The sequence below is a fragment of the Mesoplodon mirus genome (genome assembly GCF_964341445.2).
Source record: "Mesoplodon mirus genome assembly, chromosome: 9".
Lineage (NCBI taxonomy): Eukaryota > Metazoa > Chordata > Mammalia > Artiodactyla > Ziphiidae > Mesoplodon > Mesoplodon mirus.
Genome location: NC_138985.1, coordinates 18,277,560 through 18,298,876, shown reverse-complemented (window position 1 = coordinate 18,298,876; position 21,317 = coordinate 18,277,560). Strand labels below are relative to the sequence as shown.

General features: G+C 38.5%; 1 protein-coding gene across 1 annotated transcript in view; it reads left to right on the top strand.

The window, feature by feature from the left end:
* FBXL13 (F-box and leucine rich repeat protein 13) overlaps window positions 1-21,317 on the top strand; it is a gene marked incomplete at both ends in the record, with an annotated part of 188,464 nt that overhangs the window by 125,627 nt on the left and 41,520 nt on the right. Inside the window, 6 exon segments of the mRNA XM_082632412.1 lie at window positions 9,945-10,043; window positions 10,795-10,912; window positions 11,002-11,037; window positions 11,040-11,163; window positions 16,043-16,162; window positions 17,057-17,183. Of these exon segments, the coding sequence (XP_082488538.1) occupies window positions 9,945-10,043; window positions 10,795-10,912; window positions 11,002-11,037; window positions 11,040-11,163; window positions 16,043-16,162; window positions 17,057-17,183 (624 nt within the window).

Below are 21,317 nucleotides of genomic sequence, written 5' to 3'. Positions count from 1 at the left end.
ATTTGATCCCTGGTCGGGTAGCTAAGATCCCACATGCCTCACAGCCAAAAAAACCAAAACATAAAAAACAGAAGCAATATTGTAACAAATTCAATAAAGACTTTAAAAATGGTCCACATAAAAAAAATCTTAAAAAAAAAGGAGATAAAGCTCCGTTATAATACAGGGGAAGCTATAAGTAATTTGGCCAGTGGGTGAGGAAGAGAACAACATAGTATACTCTAGACAAGAACGGTAAAGTTTAGGAAGGGTCAGCCTGCTTCTGCAGATCGCAGCTCTGAGTCATTGCGCGGTGAGTACATGCAGAGTTGGCACGCATGTTTGCCTTCCTGGCATCTGCAGGCTTTAATAATCTTGTGTTCTAGTTCCTTACTCACATTGGAAAATGAAAGGTTTTTTTTCATGTTTGGCTGTTCAGTGTTTTGGGGTTCTTTTTTTTTTTTGGTGATACACGGGCCTCTCACTGTTGTGGCCTCTCCCGTTGCGGAGCACAGGCTCCAGACGCGCAAGCTCAGCGGCCGTGGCTCAAGGGCCCAGCCGCTCCGCGGCATGTGGGATCTTCCCGGACCGGGGCACGAACCCGTGTCCCCTGCATTGGCAGGCGGACTCTCAACCACTGCGCCACCAGGGAAGCCCTGTTCAGTGTTTTTAGATATATATGGCAATCTTTAACAAATGACCGTATTGACTATGCCCCACCCCCCCACACACTTTGGAACTACAAATTTACATTCTACAAACAACTTGTTTGACAACTACTTGGTCTACTAACAAGTGGTTGTTGCATCATACTTTGCGCTAAGCACGGTGCTGTACTGTAAAGGACATGAGGGATAAGATGCTGTTTAGATATTAGACATGTGCATATAAGGCAGAAGATGCAAAATGCAAAGTGAGGGCTCTGGTCGTTGGTGCTCTGAGATGTAACAGAAAGAGACTGCTCTATCTGAAGCTTCTTCCAGGGCTACCTGGGAGAAGTGCATTAGTGAACATAGAGGAGGGGGTGGCCATGAAGAATATATAGACTGGGAAGTACAGCATCATCCAAAGAGAGAGATTGGCAGGGATAATAATTAGACCTCTCTTCCTGTCGCCACAGAGGACACAATATTTGAAAGCCTGTCAAGCCCTGTTAACACAGATCCTGGGAAGTGTTGCTATTGAAGCTTGTGGCACATTTGAATGTAATAAAACATAATATTCCATAATGTTTTGGGAGAAATCTTTGTCTTTCTCTCCAACAATTCATTCTACTTGCTAAGCCAGGCTTCTCTGAGGTCACCAAGAAGTCATGAAGGATATATGGATATGACTAAAGTCATCACATTACACATTAGTCACTGGTTGCAGTGCTGGTTAGAATGAGAGAAACAGCTGGAAATGGTACAGGAACACAATGTGGGCCATGTCTACCTAAGATGGATATTTCTAGCTGTCATAGTGGGTCTGGCCCTATATATACCTCTTTTCTGTGCTGTTGAGCTAACTGATTCAAAGACACTGTTGTTAAGAAGTGGAAAGTGGGAGCTTGGTAAGATGCCATCCTCATTGAGGTAAGTCTCTTCCTTCTTTTTACCACTTTGGAGTGGCTAGGAGGGATCTGAGCTAGACCCTGATGCACAGCACTTTCGTCTTCATTTTGTATGGTTCACCGATAGCTCATTTCCCACACAGACAGCTCTGTCCTGTTGTGCTGATGGGTTGAGACACATGAGGCAGATGGAGAGAATTTCCCTGTGATCACCAAGGTTTCTCCCCCATTAGCAGCAGTAGCAGTCTGCTGGGACTTGAGACTGGAACACCACTGGTGTGGCCAACTTCCCCAAGTTCCTAAATCAATGGGAACTTAAACCAGAAAATAGCAGAGTGGCAGGGCTCCAGTTGGTGCCCAAACTGAAGCCCAAATCACCTCAAAACGGAACAACAAGAGATTAGATCCCAAGTTTTGTAAGAATCCTATACAGAAAATGCACAGATACCAGATGTGGTGAAACCCGTTATTTTAACGTGGTAAAATGGTTTGCTTTTTCCTCCTAGAGAGGAATCTTTAATTTCAGGCTTATATCACCATTCTTTCAGTGAAGAGAAAGGACAACTAATAGTTGGTTACCCCAAAGGATTCTGGCAGGAATACTTGAGTCATGAAATATTAGCCAAGCAACTCTTTGGATATTCTAAAATAAACTGTGTAGAGAACTAAGTGTTTCATGCCAGGACAAAACTAAAAAGCTTTTCTCAGAAGTCTCCCTGCCCCCACTTTTCTGTATACAATCTTACTGGTTGATAGCACCCAGTTTTTGGCTGCATTGCAAGGAACCACTCAGCTGTGGCTGATTACTGCTCTCATTTTTTCCCCTTGTTCCGGAAATCTTGTCATGAGCATGTTTCCAAGAAAGCAAGACAGAAAAAGGTTTTCGCTTGTTTTGGGGAAGCCATTATTGAAGAGGCTAGTGTTAGGGTAATAGACTAGGGCTGAGATAAAGGGGAGGAATTTAGAAATGTTGTGAAAAACAACTGTTTCCATCCCTGGAGTTGTGAGTCACAACGAGAGAAATGGTCTCTATCCTTGGCTCCGCCATTGACGGTGTGACTCGGGAACACTTTCATTCATTCAGCACGTACGGAGCACCCACTCTGTGTCTGACACTATGTCCAGCACTGGGGACGCACAGTGAGGAACAGATAAGGAACCTGTTCTCAAATCACACAATGTCTCTAAATACCTTTTCTTTATGTTTACAATGTGAGGGATGGACTAGAATGATCTTTCAAGGCCCTGAATCTTTATTTTTCTGTGGGCTCACAATGTGCCCAGAAGAACAGTAACAGGAAAACTGGTTCTCAAAGCACATGCCAGATATTGTGCTAACTAATCACTTTTATATATATTACTCTATTTGTTTTCTCAAGAAACTCCTAACATAAGCATTATTATATCCATTTGATAGATGAGAAAACATCTATAAAGCATCAGAGAGGTTGAGTTACCTTTTGTTGTAAGTGAGAAAGAGGCAGTGCCAGACTCAAACCCAGCTCTGCTGACTCCAAGCCCAGCATTCTTTCCCCCTCCTCTGTTCTCCAGATTTATAATGTTAATTCATCTCCCCTGGACTTTTCTCTGGGAATATTTATGGAAAACTTATTCAAGAATCCATGGCAGTACAATATGAAATACGTAACTTTTGCCTTATGGGTCTTCCATTAGTTTTCCTTCCCTCTTTACCTACTAAGTTTTCTTATTCATCTCAAGGGTGATCTTGCCACTTCATTTAAGCCCAGTGCTTCCACTGCTTTGCCTTTGCTTGTGCTTTACTTTCAGCTTGGAATCATTTTCAATCTTGTCTTCAGCCAAATTCTGTACTCTTTCCCAGACTCTGTCTTACTCCTAAATTTAATTCATTCACCCCCTAATAGTTATCCAACACAGTAAGAAGTTAAAAAAAAGAGTATAAGATCATCTCCTTAGGGGAAATAAGATATGCACAGATTATAGGAAAGTTATAGGCTAAAATACTTATAGACCTGTAAGGGAAAGAGAAGGAAGGTAGCAGAATAGGGCTGGAGTCATTGGAACTTGAGGAATAGTTAAGGCTTGATTAGATGAAAAGAGAAAGAGGCAGGGAAACGTAAGATGGTCAGACAAAGAGCAGAGAGGTCCACTGAGTATTGAAGAAGTTGGATGTCTTTCTGGCTGGAGTGACTAGGTTTGAAGAACTCTGGAAGCTGGAATGGAACATTTGAACTGGATGTTATTGTTGAAGAGTGTTAATCAGAAGGAGTACTGGATTAAGAGTTTGCACATCTGTGTTCTTGCCTGATCAATTTGTAATCTGGAGAAAATTGATCAAGAGACCTGAGTCTCCATTTCCTTATCTCCTGGGGCTACCTCGGTCTATAGAAGTCCAAGCTCCTTAGAATAGCCTGTCTCTTTTTCTACTGTTCCCACCTCTAGCCATTTTATAGTATGTCTTTACGTGTGAGGAGTCAGTTATGAGCTAAGCCCTTTCACAACATGGTATAATCACATGTACTCTGTGAGAACGCTCACAGTGCTGAAAAACATGATTTCTCATAAAGGTACACAAGTTAAATAATAAAAATTAAGCTATACAATTTAAATAATGAAATCAGGCTACACAAGTTAAATAATACTCATACATACGCATTAAAAATTGAATTTTTGATCATGAGTTTGGGATTAGCAGACGCAAACTAGTATATATAGGATGGATAAACAAGGTCCTACTATATAGCACAGGGAACTATTATATTCAATATCCTGTGATAAACCATAATGGAAAAGAATATGAAAAAGAATATATATGTATAACTGAATCACTTTGCTGTACAGCAGAAATTAACACATTGTAAATTAACTATACTTCAATAAAATATTAAAAAATGGAATTTTTACCCTACCAATTTCATAATTTAAGACACTAAAGTTCCTTAATTAAATATTTAGAATTAAAACTTTAAGGCTAGAGAGTTTCTGTTTTAACTTGAAAATGTGAGGCAACAATAAGGTCTTAGGGCTTTCTTTTCACTTGTGTATGATTCAGAGAGTTAGTGGTACAAGATAGGATGAATGGTCTCAAAGATGCTAATCTGGAAAAAAAAATGTGGCCAGGCAAGCTCAGATGATCAGCCAGGACAAAGCAGGCAAGAGCAAAAAGAGCATCAACCATGAGTCTTAGGAAAAGTCAATATCCAAAGTCTTCAAGGAAGCTGTGATGTTAATTTTAGTGTGTCAACTTGAATGGGCCATGGGGTGCCCAGTGTTTTGGATAAACATTTTTCTAGGTTTGTTTGTGAGGGTGTTTCTGGATGAGATCAATATTTAAGTCAGTAGACTAAGTAAAGCAGATTGCCCTCCCCAGTGTGGGGGTCTCATCCAATCTGTTGAGGGCCTGAATAGAACAAAAAGGCTGAGAAAGAGAAAATACACTCTCTGCCTGTCTTCAAGCTACAACACTGGTCTTTTCCTACCTTCAGACTTGGACTCAGACTGGAACAATACCTTCAGCTCATCTGAGCCTCCAGCTTACCAACTGCAGATCTTGGGACTTCTTAGTCTCTATTGTTGTATGAGCCAATTCCTTATAATAACTATGTATCTACGTATGTATGTATGTATGTTTCTATCTATCTATCTATCCATCCATCCATCCATCCATCCATCTCCTATTGGATCTCTTTCTCTGGGGAACCCTGACTAACACAGTAGCATTAGCATCTGGATCCAAAAGTGAAGGAACAAGGCAGCAGGTTTCCCTCAGAGTCCAGTGGCAAAAGGTCTTTTGTGTCCTTTTAAAGACACATGTACCCCAGTGTTCACTGCAGCACTATTTACAATAGCCAGGTCAGGGAAGTAACCTAAATGCCCATCGACAGACAAATGGATAAAGAAAATGTGGTACATATACACAATGGAATATTACTCAGCCATAAAAAGGAATGAAATTGGGTCATCTGTAGAGACGTGGACGGATCTAGAGACTGTAATACAGAGTGAAGTAAGTCAGAAAGAGAAAAACAAATATCATATATTAACATATATATGTGGAACCTAGAAAAATGGTACAGATGAACCAGTTTGCAGGGCAGAAATTGAGACACAGATATAGAGAACAAATGTATGGACACCAAGGGGGGAAAGCGGCGGGGGGATGGTGGTGGTGGTGTGATGAATTGGGAGATTGGGATTGACGTATGTATACAATGGATAACTAATAATAACCTGCTGTATAAAAAAATAAATTAAATAAAATTCAAGAAAAAAGAAAGGTCTTTTGTGTCCTTTTAAGCACAGTAATGCAAGCTGATCTTCTTAAGGGGTAGTGTAATGAGTACATTGGAACTAGACTGCCTGGATTCTTATCCTGGCTCCACTATTTATGAGCTAGATGACCTTGAACACATTACTTAACTGCTCTGGGCCTCATTTTTCTCATTTGTAAAAAAAAACCTCCCAATAGGTGGTTGTGAGGATTACACAGACCAGTATATGAAAATTGCCTAAAAGAGTATCTGGTACACAATAAGTGTTACTTAAATGGTAGTTATTATAAACCCTCCTGGACTCACTGAGCTCACCACAGTCTCTCATAGAACATTTTGGATCTTCTGATCAGCAACTTTTTCTTCCAGTCACTGACTAAGGAGTGGGAGGAAGAGGAGTTCCACAGAAGTTTTCCTGAGCTTTACCAGGAAGTCTTTGAAATCATCTAACAAGATACTTTTAGGCCAAGTATCACCCAGTGTCTTGGCTTTTCAATAAGTTAAAAGGACCATGTCCTGGAGCAGAAGTTCTCAGTAGATGCTCACTTTCAGCTTATTTCAGCAGCACTTTCTTTAGGTATGTGACTGCAAGCCTACTGTGTGAAGAAGAGGACTGAATTTCCTTCTTTCCTTTGATATAAATTGCTTTCTGATTAGAGAAGAATTACACACTCATTATATAAAATTATAAAAGAAAATAAAAATAATCCATACTCCTAGCATCCAAAGATAACAAACAATATTTTGAAATGTGTCTTTCTAGTTTTTTGTCCATTTGTCTGTGACACATACCTTTTTTAATTTTTTAATTTATTTTTATTTATTTTGGCTGCACCATGTGGCATGTAGTTCCCTGACCAGGGATTGAACCCATGCCCCCTGCATTGGAAGTGTGGAGTCTTAACTACTGAACTGCCAGGGAAGTCCCAACACATACTTTTTTAAAACAAGATTAAGATCATAATATATACAACTGCTGTTCCTCGTTCTCACTGTCATGCTATTGTGAAGATGACTCTGCGGGAGAGATCCCCCTGATGTTTGTTTCTGGATAGAGTCTCAGTTTCCCATTACTGAATCAGTACATCATTTCCCATTCATGACCATTTTAGGAAATGGAGCCTAAATAACATGTTATTTTAAGGTAATTCATTCATAGGTGAAGGTATTTGATCTCTTGATCAGTAATTAGTTTGAATACTCTCTACCACTGCTGCTTCCATTAATGTGGATAATGATAGTTGAAAGAAATAAATCAGTATACAAAGCTATAGTAATCAAAACAGTGTGGTACTGGCATACAGACAGACGTATAGAATTGAGAGTCCAGAAATAAACCTATACTGTTATGGCCAATTGATTTTCAACAGAGGTGCCAAGACCATTCAGTGGGGGAAAAAATATTCTCTTCAACAGCTGGTGCTGGACAACTAGATATATGCATGCAAAAAAAAATGAAATTGGGGGCTTCCCTGGTGGCGCAGTGGTTGAGAGTCTGCCTGGCGATGCAGGGGACACGGGTTCGTGCCCCAGTCTGGGAGGATCCCACATGCTGCGGAGCAACTGGGCCCGTGAGCCAAAATTGCTGAGCCTGCGCATCTGGAGCCTGTGCTCCGCAACAAGAGAAGCCGCAATAGTGAGAGGCCTGCGCGCCGCGATGAAGAGTGGCCCCCGCTCTCCACAACTAGAGAAAGCCCTCGCACAGAAACGAAGACCCAACACAGCCATAAATAAATAAATAAATAAAGCAAAACTGTCAACAGGTAAAAATAAACACTATTATAAAAAAAAAATGAAATTGGATCCCTACCTCACACCATATATAAAGATCAACTGAAAAGGGAACAATGACCTAAATATAAGAGCTAAAATGATAAAAATTACAAGAAAATACTCAGGGTAAATCTACATGACCTTGGATTTGGCAATGGATTATTAGTTATGACATCAAAAGCATATGCAACAAACTATAGAAATGATCCCTGAAAGCATAGTCTTGTACCACAATGTTCATTGCAGCTCTATTTACAATAGCCAGGACATGGAAGCAACCTAAGTGTCCATCGACAGATGAATGGATAAAGAAGATGTGGCACATATATAAATGGAATATTACTCAGCCATAAAAAGAAACGAAATTGAGTTATTTGTAGTGAGGTGGATGGACCTAGAGTCTGACATAGAGAGTGAAGTAAGTCAGAAAGAGAAAAACAAATACCATATGCTAACACATATATATGGAATCTAAAAAAAAAAAAAAAAAAGGTCATGAAGAACCTAGGGGCAAGATGGGAATAAAGATGCAGACCTGCTAGAGAATGGACTTGAGGACATGGGGAGGGGGAAGGGTAAGTTGGGACAAAGTGAGAGAGTGGTAGTGTATTTATGGACATATATATATATATATATACTACCAAATGTAAAATAGATAGCTAGTGGGAAGCAGTCGGATAGCACAGGGAGATCAGCTCAGTGCTTTGTGACCAGCTAGAAGGGTGGGATAGGGAGGGTGGGAGGGAGGGAGACATAACAGGGAAGAGATATGGGGATATATGTATATGTATAACTGATTCACTTCGTTATAAAGCAGAAACTAACAGAGCATTGTAAAGCAATTATACTCCAATAAAAACGTTAAAAAAATAATAAAATAAATAAATATTCATTGCTTTAAAAAAAAAGCATATGCAACAAAAGAAAAAACAGAGAAATGGACTTCATCAAAATTAAAAACTGAGGGGCTTCCCTGGTGGCGCAGTGGTTGAGAGTCCGCCTGCCGATGCAGGGGACGCGGGTTCGTGCCCCGATCCCGGAGGGTCCCACATGCCGCGGAGCGGCTGGGCCCACGAGCCATGGCCGCGGAGCCTGTGTGTCCGGAGCCTGTGCTCCGCGGCGGGAGAGGCCACAGCAGTGAGAGGCCCGCGTACAGCAAAAAAAAAAAAATTAAAAACTGTGCATGAAAGGACATTATTAAAAGGTGAAAAGACAACCTAAAGAATGGGGAAAATATTCGTAAGTCATATACCTAAGGGTCTAGAATCCAGAATATATAAGGAACTCTTACAACTCAACAAAATGACAAATGACCCAATTGAAAATTAGTCAAAGGACTTGAGTAGACATTTCCCTAAAGAAGACATTCAAATGACTAATAAGCACATGAAAAGATGTTCAATCTCATTAGGCATTAGGGAGATGCAAATCAAAATCACAATGAGGTACCACCTCAAACTCATTAGGAAATTTTTTGAAAAAGGAAAATATGGAAAAATAAAAAATAAGTTTTGGCAAAGATGTGGAGAAACTGGAACGCTTGTAGATTGCTGATGAGAATGTGAAATAGTACGGCCAGTGTAGAAAATATTTTGGTTGTTCCTTAAAAAGTTAAACATAGAAATGCCATATGATCTGGCAATCTCACTCCTAAGTATATACTGAGAAGAATTTTAAACCGGTACTCAAACAAATAGATGTACACATATGTTTATAGCAGCACTATTCAAAATATACAAAATATCTATCAACAGATGAGTGGATAAACAAAATGTGGTATATCCATAAAATAGAACATTATTCAGCCATAAAAAATGAAAAAAGTACTGATATATACCACATTGTGGATGAACTTCAAAAACATTAAGGCAAGTGAAAGAAACTAGACACAAAAGACCACATACTGTATAATTCCACTTATATGAAATATTTAGAATAGGTAAATCCATAGAGACAGAAAACAGATTAGTGATTGCCAGGGGCTGGGAAAAGGTGAGTATGGGGAGCAACTGCTTAATAGGTAAAAGCTTTCTTTTTAGGGTGATAAAATGTTTTGGAACTATGTAGAAGTTGTGGTTATACAAAATTATGAATGGTTAAATGACCTTTTAAGTGACTGATTTTATGTTATATGAATTTTACCTCAATAAAAAATAGAATAACAAGTTAACTAGACTAACTGTGATGATAATTTCACAAAACATACATATAAAAATTAAAGAAATCAATATTAGATTCTTTGTTTCCTTTTATGTCTGCAATATTTTACGGTTTCAACTTTAAAACAGTAGCAAAATCATGACATAACTTTGGCTATTACTATCTTAGGGTTTTATTAGAGGTCATACTAATGGGTTCTCCCACATTTTCACCAACTCTGTACAATTCAGATTTCAGTCCAAGGCTTCAGGAACATTGCAAACAGCTGCAGTGGGATTAGGCATCTGACCATCAATGACATGCCAACTCTGATGGACAACTGTGTAAAAGTACATAGTTGGAAACTATATTTTCTTTTCAGTCTCATTTGGTTGGCACATTTTCTAGCGGCTTGAATTATTGAAAAATATGAATGGGTTTTTCATTTTAGTTTTTTTATATAAGAAAATCATTAGGAAATTTATACACACACATTTGAACATTTGAATCCTTAAATACCTTGAGATGCTTCGTTTCATAGTTAGGATATTTTTATTTCAATGATATTGTAGCTTAAGCATAAACTTTAAGTCTAATTCTACATGTCAAGCTTCTAAATGTAGTGATTCTTTTCAGCATTCCATTTTCTCATGTTTTCCCTTACTTTTTTTTTTTTTTTTTTTTTTTGCGGTACGCGGGCCTCTCACTGTTGTGGCCTCTCCCGTTGCGGAGCACAGGCTCCGGACACACAGGCTCAGCGGGCATGGCTCACGGGCCCAGCTGCTCCGCGGCATGTGGGATCTTCCCGGATCGGGGCACGAACCCGTGTCTCCTGCATTGGCAGGCGGACTCTCAACCACTGCGCCACCAGGGAAGCCCTCTCTTACTTTTGTAACATCATTTAGTTGATTCCTATGCATTACTCAATGAAAGTGTACTAAAATATATTGAAAAAACGTCCCATTTTCTTTGAAATTAGGACAATTTAATAGTTAATGTGTCTGTTTCTGAAAATATTGAGAGGAAAAAAATAACCTCATCACTTTCATAAGCCTTGTTCTCTATACTCTGGTTAACCTTTTTTTTTTTTTTCTTCTAAAGGCTTTAGTTGAAAAATGCCATCGAATTACATCAGTAGTTTTCATTGGTGCACCACATATTTCCAATTGTACTTTCAAAGCTCTTTCTACTTGTGACCTCAGAAAGATCCGATTTGAAGGTCTGTGATGTTAAAAAGTGGTTTAGCATTAATTTTTACTTTTAATCTTGTGGCAATTCAAATACAATACTTCTTTTTTTAAAAAACAGGAAATAAAAGGATTACCGATGTGTGCTTCAAATTTATAACAACAATTCTCCAAATATCAGTCACATTTACATGGTGGACTGCAAGGGAATAACAGATGGTAGCCTCAAGTCCCTCTCAGCTTTGAAGCAGCTTACTATGTTGAATCTGGCAAATTGTGTAAGGTAATGAGTCATTCAGTCAAGAAACACTGATTATCTAGAATGTTTCAGACTTCCTCAAGATGCTCATTGGTTAGGAGAGTAAACATGAAAGTCAGGAGTCCAAGTGGAGGTAAATGCAGAGTTCTGCGGTAAAACAAAGGAGGGGCACCCAACCCAGACTACTTATGTAGGGGCAGGGGGAGATTGTCAGGGAATGCTCAGGATATGTGGAATCACAGGCCCTTGTAAGATTAAATGAATTTGCTGGAACACTTATGGGCTACCTTTCCTAGTGAAGGTTCTCACAGCTAGTTCAGTTAATAGGTCTTTTTCCCAAATGGACTTTCCAACTTGCTTATGAAGAACCAATCTTACTGAAGTGTTTCCTCTTGGGTACTAGTTATATTTCTCCTCTGTGTGGGTTTGCTCACAGATGGACAGATGGCAAGTTCTTACTGAAACCCTTTCTTTAGCTGGGTTACAAATGGGCTTCTATCCTGGTATTCTCAGGTGGGCAAGGATCAAATTCTTGCTAAAATTTCTTCCCTGGTGGATATCTCAGCCTCTTGCTTGTATAAATTTCTTATAATATTAAAGGGCCAGATGATAACAAAATAGCATTTGATCTATAATGAAATTGGTTAATATTTGGGAAAACATAAGACAAGTCAGAGTAATAAGCTAAGCTACACAAAATCTTAACCCATGTTCCCTATTATTAAAATGGGGAGGCACCATGGGTTGTGGAGGGGAGGTAAAGACAGGATTTGGAATGGGAAAAACCTGGATTACAAAATGAAGCCTCTAGTCAACAGCCAGCAAGGAACTGAGGCCTCCTGTCAACAGTCATGTGAGTGAACTTGGAAGCAGACCCTCCACCCTTAGTCAGTCCTTCGGATGATTAAAGTTCCAGCTGGCATCTTGGTTGCAAGCTCATGAGCAAGCTGGCATCATAATGCAAGCAGGATGTGTGTATGTGTGTGTGTGTGTGTGTGTGTGTGTGTAACAGCTAACCCTATCTGTATTAACATGTGAAATAAAATTGAATTGCATTCATATATTTCACTCAGGCTTCTGCAGGTTACCTAATTTTTAAAAGAAATGGAGGTTTTTCTGCGTCTAGCCGCATAGTTGACAAAACACTTCAAAGGACTCCTCGCTACAAACAATTTAGATCTTGGATGAAACATACTTTCAATACATTGCTGAGCCCACAAAGAGTACGAGAAGTATCCAATATCATGATTCTTCACCACCTTCTCAATGAGTAGACTCTCTAAGACGAACAGTGAATACCAAGCAAACATAGAGATGCTATGAGCATAAATGTTCATTTCAACATAGGCATTGAGACAATCAGTTTTAGCGAGACTCAAGATAGGGAAGCAGGATGAGACTTCTGCAGTCTCTAGACCGCTTCAAGGGGGACAAAGTGGTCTCAGGTAGATAGTACCGAGGCCCCTGGAAGAAGTTAGTTAGCTCAAAGCTTTTCTGAAGGAAAGCACCTTCTCTTTAGGCATCCAAAGTTCCCATAGGTTAAAGTCAAATAAATAGGTGCTCACAACTGAAGACCATCAAATGTACAAAGATATGAGTCACCATGAAGCAAAATAAATTTGAACTTCCATAATTCATATATTAGAATTATCATAGAATATTAAGTAACTATGTATGAAATATTTGAAGAAATAAGTAATGGAACCAGAAACATGAGCAGACAACAAAATGTGATAAAAATAACTAGGTTTACTTGAAAAACTAACTTTTAGAAATAAAAAACATAGTTATTGAAATAAAGAAAATGAATTGCTTATCAGCAGATTAGAACTCACTGAAGAGAGAAGTACAGAGCTGGAAGATAACTGAAGAAATGACAGCAGAGTGAAAAAATAAAAAGAAAAATGTGATAGAGTATAACAACAGACAGAGAAGGTTTAATATCAGCATTTTAGATTAGATTCTTAAAATTCATCTATAAGAGATACACCTAAAACAGGAAGTTTGAGAGTCAAAGTATACATTTTTCTCAACCACATATCAATCCTTCAAAAAATAGACTACGTATGAAGTTTTATTGTGTTTTCTTTTCTTTTTTTTTTTTTTTTTTGTGGTACGCGGGCCTCTCACTGCTGCGGCCTCTCCCGTTGCGGAGCACAGGCTCCGCACGTGCAGGCTCAGCGGCCATGGCTCATGGGCCCAGCCGCTCCGCGGCATGTGGGATCCTCCCGGACCGGGGCATGAACCTGTGTCCCCTGAATCGGCAGGCAGACCCTCAACCACTGCGCCGCCAGGGAAGCCCCTATGTATGAAGTTTTAAAGCAAGTTCCCACAACTTTCATAGTATTAGTAACAAACAAACTATATTTTCTAACTACAATGCAGTTAAATTAGGAATCAGTAATAAAAAGATAAATTTCAAAAATATATATGATTTAAAAGTGAAAATTCCAGGGCAGCAGAATCACCTGAAGAGCTGAATAAAACTACATATGCCCAAGCCCTACCCCAGAGATACTGAATCTGAATATCTAGGGATGGAACACTAGCTTATATATTTTTAAAAAAACAACATGGGTGCTTCTGATGCACAGCCAGGTTTAGGATTAACTGCATTAACCCATTAACTTGGACCATTACCTGAAAAGTCCTTTTCTATTGGCTTTTATGCCTCCAGGATTATCATATAAATGTATATATACATCTATATATACACATCCATATATATACACATACACATGTCAGTATATGTGTGTGTGTTAGTATATAAATGTCTGTTTTCAGGCTATCTTTTCTGTTCCATTCACTTATCTATTTTCTGTCTAATCTTGCACAGTACTTTATCTGTAAAATGGGGAAAAGAAAGAGTATATACTCAGGATTGTTGTGAGGATCAAATAAGTTAATTCATGTAATGTACTTAGAATAGTGTCTGGCACATAATAAGCACTCAAGAAATGTTACCCTTTATTATTATTACTGCTTTATGTTTTAATATCTAATAGAATGAGACTCTCTTTATTAGTAGTCTTCTTTTAAGTTATTAGATATTTTTGCCAGTTTATTCTTCCAAGTGAACTTTAGAATAATTTTGTCATATTTTAGAAAAAATCCTATTGAGATATTAATTGAAATTATGTTAAATATATAAATTTTGGAAAGATATATAGTTTTATAATACTTATCTGATTTTCTCTCTACCCAAGAATTATTTATTAAAAATGTATTCAGATATCCATGTAGTTTATATCTAATTATCATTGTTACTTATTTTTCCTTTTATGACATCATAGTATAAAAATACAGGCTGCACAACTTCTGTCTTTTGGGATCTTTATTTAGGGGTAATGCTGGTGAAAAAGATGATGGTTATGTTGTTTATCATGTTGAATATATATGAATAGTCCATGGAACTTAAATTACATTAATTATATTACTTAAACTTTAGGCCCCTTTTTTGTTTGTCAAAAGTTAAGTCTAATACAAAATTATATCTTAAGTTCTTTTTGAATTTTTATTTTTCTTTCATTTTGGATTTATGCTATATTATATGTTGCATAAAAGTTCATGACTAAAATTACCAAAAAAAAAAAAAGGAGCCAGACTGGCCTTGGATTTCTCTTCTGTAACAGAAAATATATTTATAATTGATATTTTTATTAATATTGTTTATATTGTTAAATAATATATATACATTTATATGTTTGGTATTTCTGTTGCAGAGGAGAAATCCAAGGCCAGCCTGATTTTTTAGGGTTTTTTTTGGGGGGGGTTGTTTTTTGGTTTTTTTTGGCTGCACTGCACAGCATGTGGGATCTTAGTTCCCCAACCAGGGATCGAACCAGTGCCCCCTGCATTGGAAGCATGGAGTCTTAACCACCCTGAGTTTTTAAAAAAATTATTTTATTGAAGTATAGTTGATTTACAATGTTGTGTTAATTTCTATGGATAGTCTGATTTTTTTTGATCACACACACACATGTATATATATATTTTTAAATTGTTACATCATTACACCATTTCACTGTATGCAGTTTCATGGCAGTAAAGAATATGATCCCCAAATTCTATACCCAACCATATTATCTTCATTGGGGTGATACCTAATCAATGTAAAATTACCCTGTTAGTCTTGTTTAATATTTTTACTAGTATTCTAACTCTATGTAAAACTATCACCCCTGTGTTAATTTTATTTACCTTTACCTAATACCACTGCACAATTTTCTTTGTTTTTGTTGTCATTTTATTATAACTGTGTTTCTGGTTGACTATAATTTAGAGAATCATTTATAAATGTGGACTTACATGGGAGGGGTGGAAGGGATGGCACTGACACATAGGTGTCTATGATTAAGGAAAGTATGGGAAGACTGAGGTCAAGACCTTCTTACAGCCTCAGATTTTCTCTGTTTCAGAAAGAAAGGACATTTAGGTAACTTATTAGGTTTCCAGTCCAGCTAAATTGACTTGTACTTAGTGGAAATTCCTCCAAGATTTTGACAGTAGTTTGACTGTTAGGCTTGGTTCTCCCTATCCTAAGTTTTTGTCTTTTTCTTTTGCAGATTGCATCAGGCACTGTTTAACATGATCACATTTTAACCCCAGGGAAGAAACCTTATAGGCTATCTGTTTTATTAATAATTAGGCCACCTAATTAAATGAACAAATGAATAGGAATGGCATTTTTAGTAATATTTCTCCCATTATTATCATTTATATATTTTCTATTAAAATAAAAGCTATATAATCAAATTTGGTTTACAAATGTTGGCAAAATACCAGATATAGATATCACCTTGCTGTTTTGGAATATATTGGGTTTAGTAACTATTATTTTAATAGTATTCTACATATTTATACATAAAGTCACATGCAGAGCTTTTGTTACTCTTTCCTACAGAATTGGTGACATGGGACTAAAGCAGTTTCTTGATGGTCCTGCAAGCACAAAGATAAGAGAGCTAAATTTAAGTAACTGTATCCACCTGGGTGATGCCTCCATTGCAAAACTATCAGTGCGGTATGATAAAACAATAATATTTTACATCATGCTATTAGTAATTGTATATTTGTTAATAGGACAGATCAGAGACAGACTTTTGAAGCCATTTGGAAAACATAAGGGATGCCCAGAAGCTGGTCCAATATTCAGCGAAACAAAATAAGACATTGGAGTCATGGAATGAATTAATCTTTTGACTATATCTAAGACGTTTCTAATTAAATTTCAACTTGGAGAAAGTTTGAGATGAAATCACTCATGAAGTTATGAATAACTATACCTGGGTGACTTCTCTGTACTTTTCAAGGATATCATCTCTATGTAAACCTTTACAGTGTTTCCCAAGGGTTATTCTAGTTGGTGGGTTTATTCTTGATCCTGTTTACTTGTAAAAGGTCTTGTGTACACTAAGAGGTTAAGTACAATTCTTGTAACAATCTTGTAAAGATAAGTGAGAAATTTAACTTTGCACTTTTAGTGGTCATTCACCGTGGTATTTACATGATAGTTTTTGTATGCATGTAATATATTTTTTCTTATTAGAAATTGCAATATGAAATGAAATCACAGAATGTTTTATAAAATAATCCACCTCTCTTTCATTCAACTTTGTAATGTCAATTATTCCCACTTTTTTTTTTTCCTTGGCCGTGCTGCCCACAGCATGTGGGATCTTAATTCCCGACCAGGGATCGAACCCGCGCCCTGTGCAGTGGAAGCGTGGAGTCCTAACCACTGGACAGCCAGGGAAGCCCCAATTATTTACACGTTTAAGCTTACTTTTGTGACAAGAAAAGGAAAATCCTTGTTTCAATAGCATTTGCTTTCCCCAAGTAGTTTTTAATATGAAGAAATTTCTACTGACAGTGTGATTAAAAGCTAAAATGAACTCTTCATGCTACTTTCTTTCAGCTGCTCTAATTTAAACTACTTGAGTTTACGAAATTGTGAACATCTGACTGACCTAGGAGTTGAATTTATTGTAAACATCTTTTCTTTGGTATCAGTAGATCTCTCTGGAACAGACATCTCTAATGAGGTAAAAAAAAAAAGTGTTCAAACAATTCAATGACTTCTATTGCTTTCTGTAATATAATCATTTTCCATTGTGTAAACAATGAAGAGAACAACAATTATTTTTATTTCTTAGAATATTGGATTATAAAGGGCAAGTTTGGGAATATTGTTTCTGGAATAGCGATAGGTGAGGTTATTTGTAAATCAATGGTCTTGTTTCTCTGCTTTAAAAATTGGCAAAACACAATATTTTGAGGAAAGTCCTGAGAGATCAGAGTTTTATGTGATAGATCTGAAACGTGTTTCAATTATAGACATTTGCTTATTGTGGAGATATATTTTGGATGGCTTAGGTATATTTTTCCTGTGGATTGTATATTCTATAAGACTACCTGAGTGCCTTGAGATCCAAGTCCTTAGTTCAAAACTGAAGTCTAGAAATGGCCTCTACAAATCTATAAGAGGCTACATTTTAAGAAACTCATTTCTTGCAAGCTGCTGTTGCTACTCGTCAGAGTTGAAACACAGGTCACACCTATCCTATCACTCCAGCACTGCCCCATTTACTAATGAAAATGAAGATAAACCCAGAGATCTGTCATGTTTCTGAAAGACTTTAATGGACTCTAGTTAGATAAGGAATGTACTGGCTTCTCTTAAAAATCAGAGCTTTGGGAGGGATAGAAGAAGACAACAGAGGTGAGGATCTCTCCCCAATCTGCTTGCTAGATCCCTATTCATCCCTCAAGCTCATCAAATATCACCTGTCTCTGAGGCCTTCTCTGAGAAGTCCTACCTTACAGGCAAGTACAGGAACTTCTCTATGTACGTCTCCAGCCACAGTGCATTCTTTAACACGACCTGTTTCTGTTTCTCACTGCATTACTGATACCTGTGTTATATGTCCATCCTGCCCTACATATTCAGTGGGCTCTTTTAAATACCTATGTCTGTTCATTCGTTCAGGTTCTTTCCTTTCTTTATCTAAGACTGAATTTAGATTCAGCCTCCATTCTGCTAGGTGGTCTCCTCTCTCCTTCCCTGGAGTGTTGTCTAAATGTAGTATGAGAGTGGGAGCTCAGGGCAGTTACATGGAGTCAACTCATGGTGGAATCAAGCCTGGTCTTCTCAATGCTGTCTTTTGTCCAAGGTGGAATCCAGTGAGATGTCTGAGGGCCCATTTGGTTTCCTTCCTGGTAAATTCCTGATGTGTCTTCCCTTTCTTGGCTCCAAGCCCCCCTTCAAGTCTTCAGGCTCCTTTGTCATAGGGGCCCTTGCTCTGGGCCCCTCTGGGTCATCCTGGGGCATGGGGACTCTGTGAGGCCCTTCTTAGGTCCACAATCCCAGACATCCCCTGCAGACATTTTCCTGCTGTTACATCTGGGTGTATTTGCCCTCAGACCCATGCCTCACCCTTCTCACTCTCCTACAGAATGGCTGATTCATGTCCGTTAGATTCCAGTTGGGTTTGGTGCTTGCGAGGCATTTGTGCACAATGGGAGGGTCAGAAGGAGGGAGAGGCCAGGGTTTTCCTCCACCTTTCCTTTCATTATTACCATCAGCTGTCTTTTGTGATCTAGTCCCTTTAGTCAGAACTGCTGTGGTTCTAGGTTCCCTCGTGACCTCGGACTCTGGGCTCTGATAAACACCATTGCTTCCCACTGTCCTTCAAGCATAGGGGTGGTAGTGGTTTCCTGCTGCTAAATCTCTAGATTTGTCATTATTCCATTAGGTTCCTCAGTTCTCTAACACCTAGGTCGTCAATTCTCTTTCACAATTAAATTTCCTCAGTTTGAAATTAGAGTTGTTTTTATTTTCCTCATTAGATCTTAGCTGGTACAATGATGAGCGCAGGAAAACTCTCCTGCCTTGTTGCTCTGCACAGCCATACCAGGGAAAGGTAGAATGAGTTCTCATGTACTCTTAGACCCCCAAGCCTACCAGGAGATAGAGTCCAGGGAGGTCTGCAACAGGGCCCTGTATCCCAGCACCTCATTCCTTTGCTTCCCTCCTGCTCTCCCTTCCCCTTTTCCTCCTCCACCCTCCCCTCCGTCCCCCCTTCTCTCTCCTTTCTCTTCTCCTTCCCCCTCTGCTTCTCTCCCCTCTTCTCTTCTTTGCTCCCCGTCTCTTCTCTTGGCATAGATTCTTTGTCTAATCTGAGGGTGGAAGAAATGTGCCAACTGATTACATGGTTTTTAAAAATGTCATGTTCCAAGTCTTTCAGGGTTTAGAATTTAAAGCTTACAAGTCTAGGATGTTTTTCTCTTGTGTTGTTCTGTAAAAACCCTTCCCTGACACATATAAGTAGAAGGCCCGGCTGTTGGGTCTGAAGGGTCACAGGGTAACAAGAAGGATCAAAGCACATTACAAAGTACATCAAAATATAATTCCACCACAGCACTCATCACAAGCCTGAAGTATCTGGTGAACATTTGTTGAATTAACGAAGGTAGGCTTAGATGCTCTATGCTAGTTTTTAGCATTTGTGAAAAGCTCAGTTTTTATTTTCGAAGACCATATATTACAATTTTTAACTGAGGAAAAGTTAAAAACTTAGGAATATAGCCTGAAGTCCCATTCACTGTTTTAATTTTCTTGTAAAGAATACACACAATCTGAAAGAGCACCTACGGAGAAGAAAGCTAGTTGTTTTCTGCTAAAAGACTGAAAAATAAGTCTACTGAAGGCTGTTGTTTTCTTCCTCCAAGTAAGTTAAATTGTGATCTAAAAGTCAAATGATTGACAACATGGTGCTACGACAGCTGTGGAAGCTAACCTCAAACAGTCAAATTAAAATGAGTCAGCCCAGATGTCAACTCAGGCAGCTAAACACCAGCCTGGATTATAGGTCTGATGAAGTGCAAATATGACTATAGACTTAACATTCAAGATCTAAACTCTGGAATGTTACAGATAGTCACCAGAGATCAAATGTGACCACTTACGCCTTTGGGAAAAAAACAATTTATGTTTTCTAATAATTATGTTCACTCACAATTCTTTTCAATAGTGAGTTTTTAGTTACAATCACACTACTTACTTAGTTAACAAATATTTACTCTAATTACATTGTGCTTGGTGCTGGGGATACTGGAATGAACAAAACAGACAGGGCCCCTCCTCCTAGCCCTTACATTCTAGTGGAAGACAGGTGTGAGACAAGTGGTTACAAAACATGATGGGTGTGGGAAACAAACAGATGGGAAACTTAACCTGGCTCAGAGAGTCAGAGAAGATCTTTTACGAGAGAAGGAGAAAGAGTATGTGGTGAGCCAAAGAAAAAGCTCGCACAAAGGTAAAGGGGTTGAAAGTATGGTCGTATCAAGGAAATCTGCACATTTAGGTATAGCTTGATTAGGAGGAGAGTGGTGAGAGATGATGTTTGAGAGGTAGGCGGGGGCCAGGCCATAAGGGGCCCAGAAGCCACAGTGCGGAATTTGCTCTCTGCCTTGTTGGCAATGGAAGGACATTCAGTATTGTCAATTAGACAGTAACAGAGTCAGACTGACATTTTGAAAAGGCCACTCTATCGGCTGGATAGACATGGGGATGATAGATGCACTAGTGACCAATTATAAAGCAGTAATCCAGGTGACACATTATGAGGGTCTATATTAGGGCTATAACCAGGGAGATGGTCGTAGGGCTGGCACAGCAGATTGAGGGACATTTAGAAGAAAGAATCAATGGGAGCTAGGGATAGAAGGGGTATGGGGGTAAGGAAGAGAGGGAGGGAATCACGGACGATGCCAGAGTTTTGGCTTGAGCATCTGTATAGATGGTGGTGTCCTTTACTGAGCTGTGTCCCTGCCATAGGGGGAGGAACAGGTTGGCTACAGGTTGGGAAAATAGGCATGTTTAGTTTGAGTCACGTGCAAGACAGCTTTATAGAGATGTATAAGAGCTCCGGAAATAAGCAGGGAAATCAGTGAAAGTTACTCCTTGGAGGTAGAAAAGCTCTCTAGGGTTGCAGTGGGTGATGGGGCATTGTGTTCAGAAAATCATGGATACTTATGAGGAAGTTAATCAGCAAAGGCAAAACTATAGATGTTTAGAAATCCAAAAAGATGTTCAATTGAGAGAGCTAATTTAAATGGGGGAAGCCAAGAAGAGAACACAGTTATTTCAAACTTTATACATTTTTTATAATTATTTT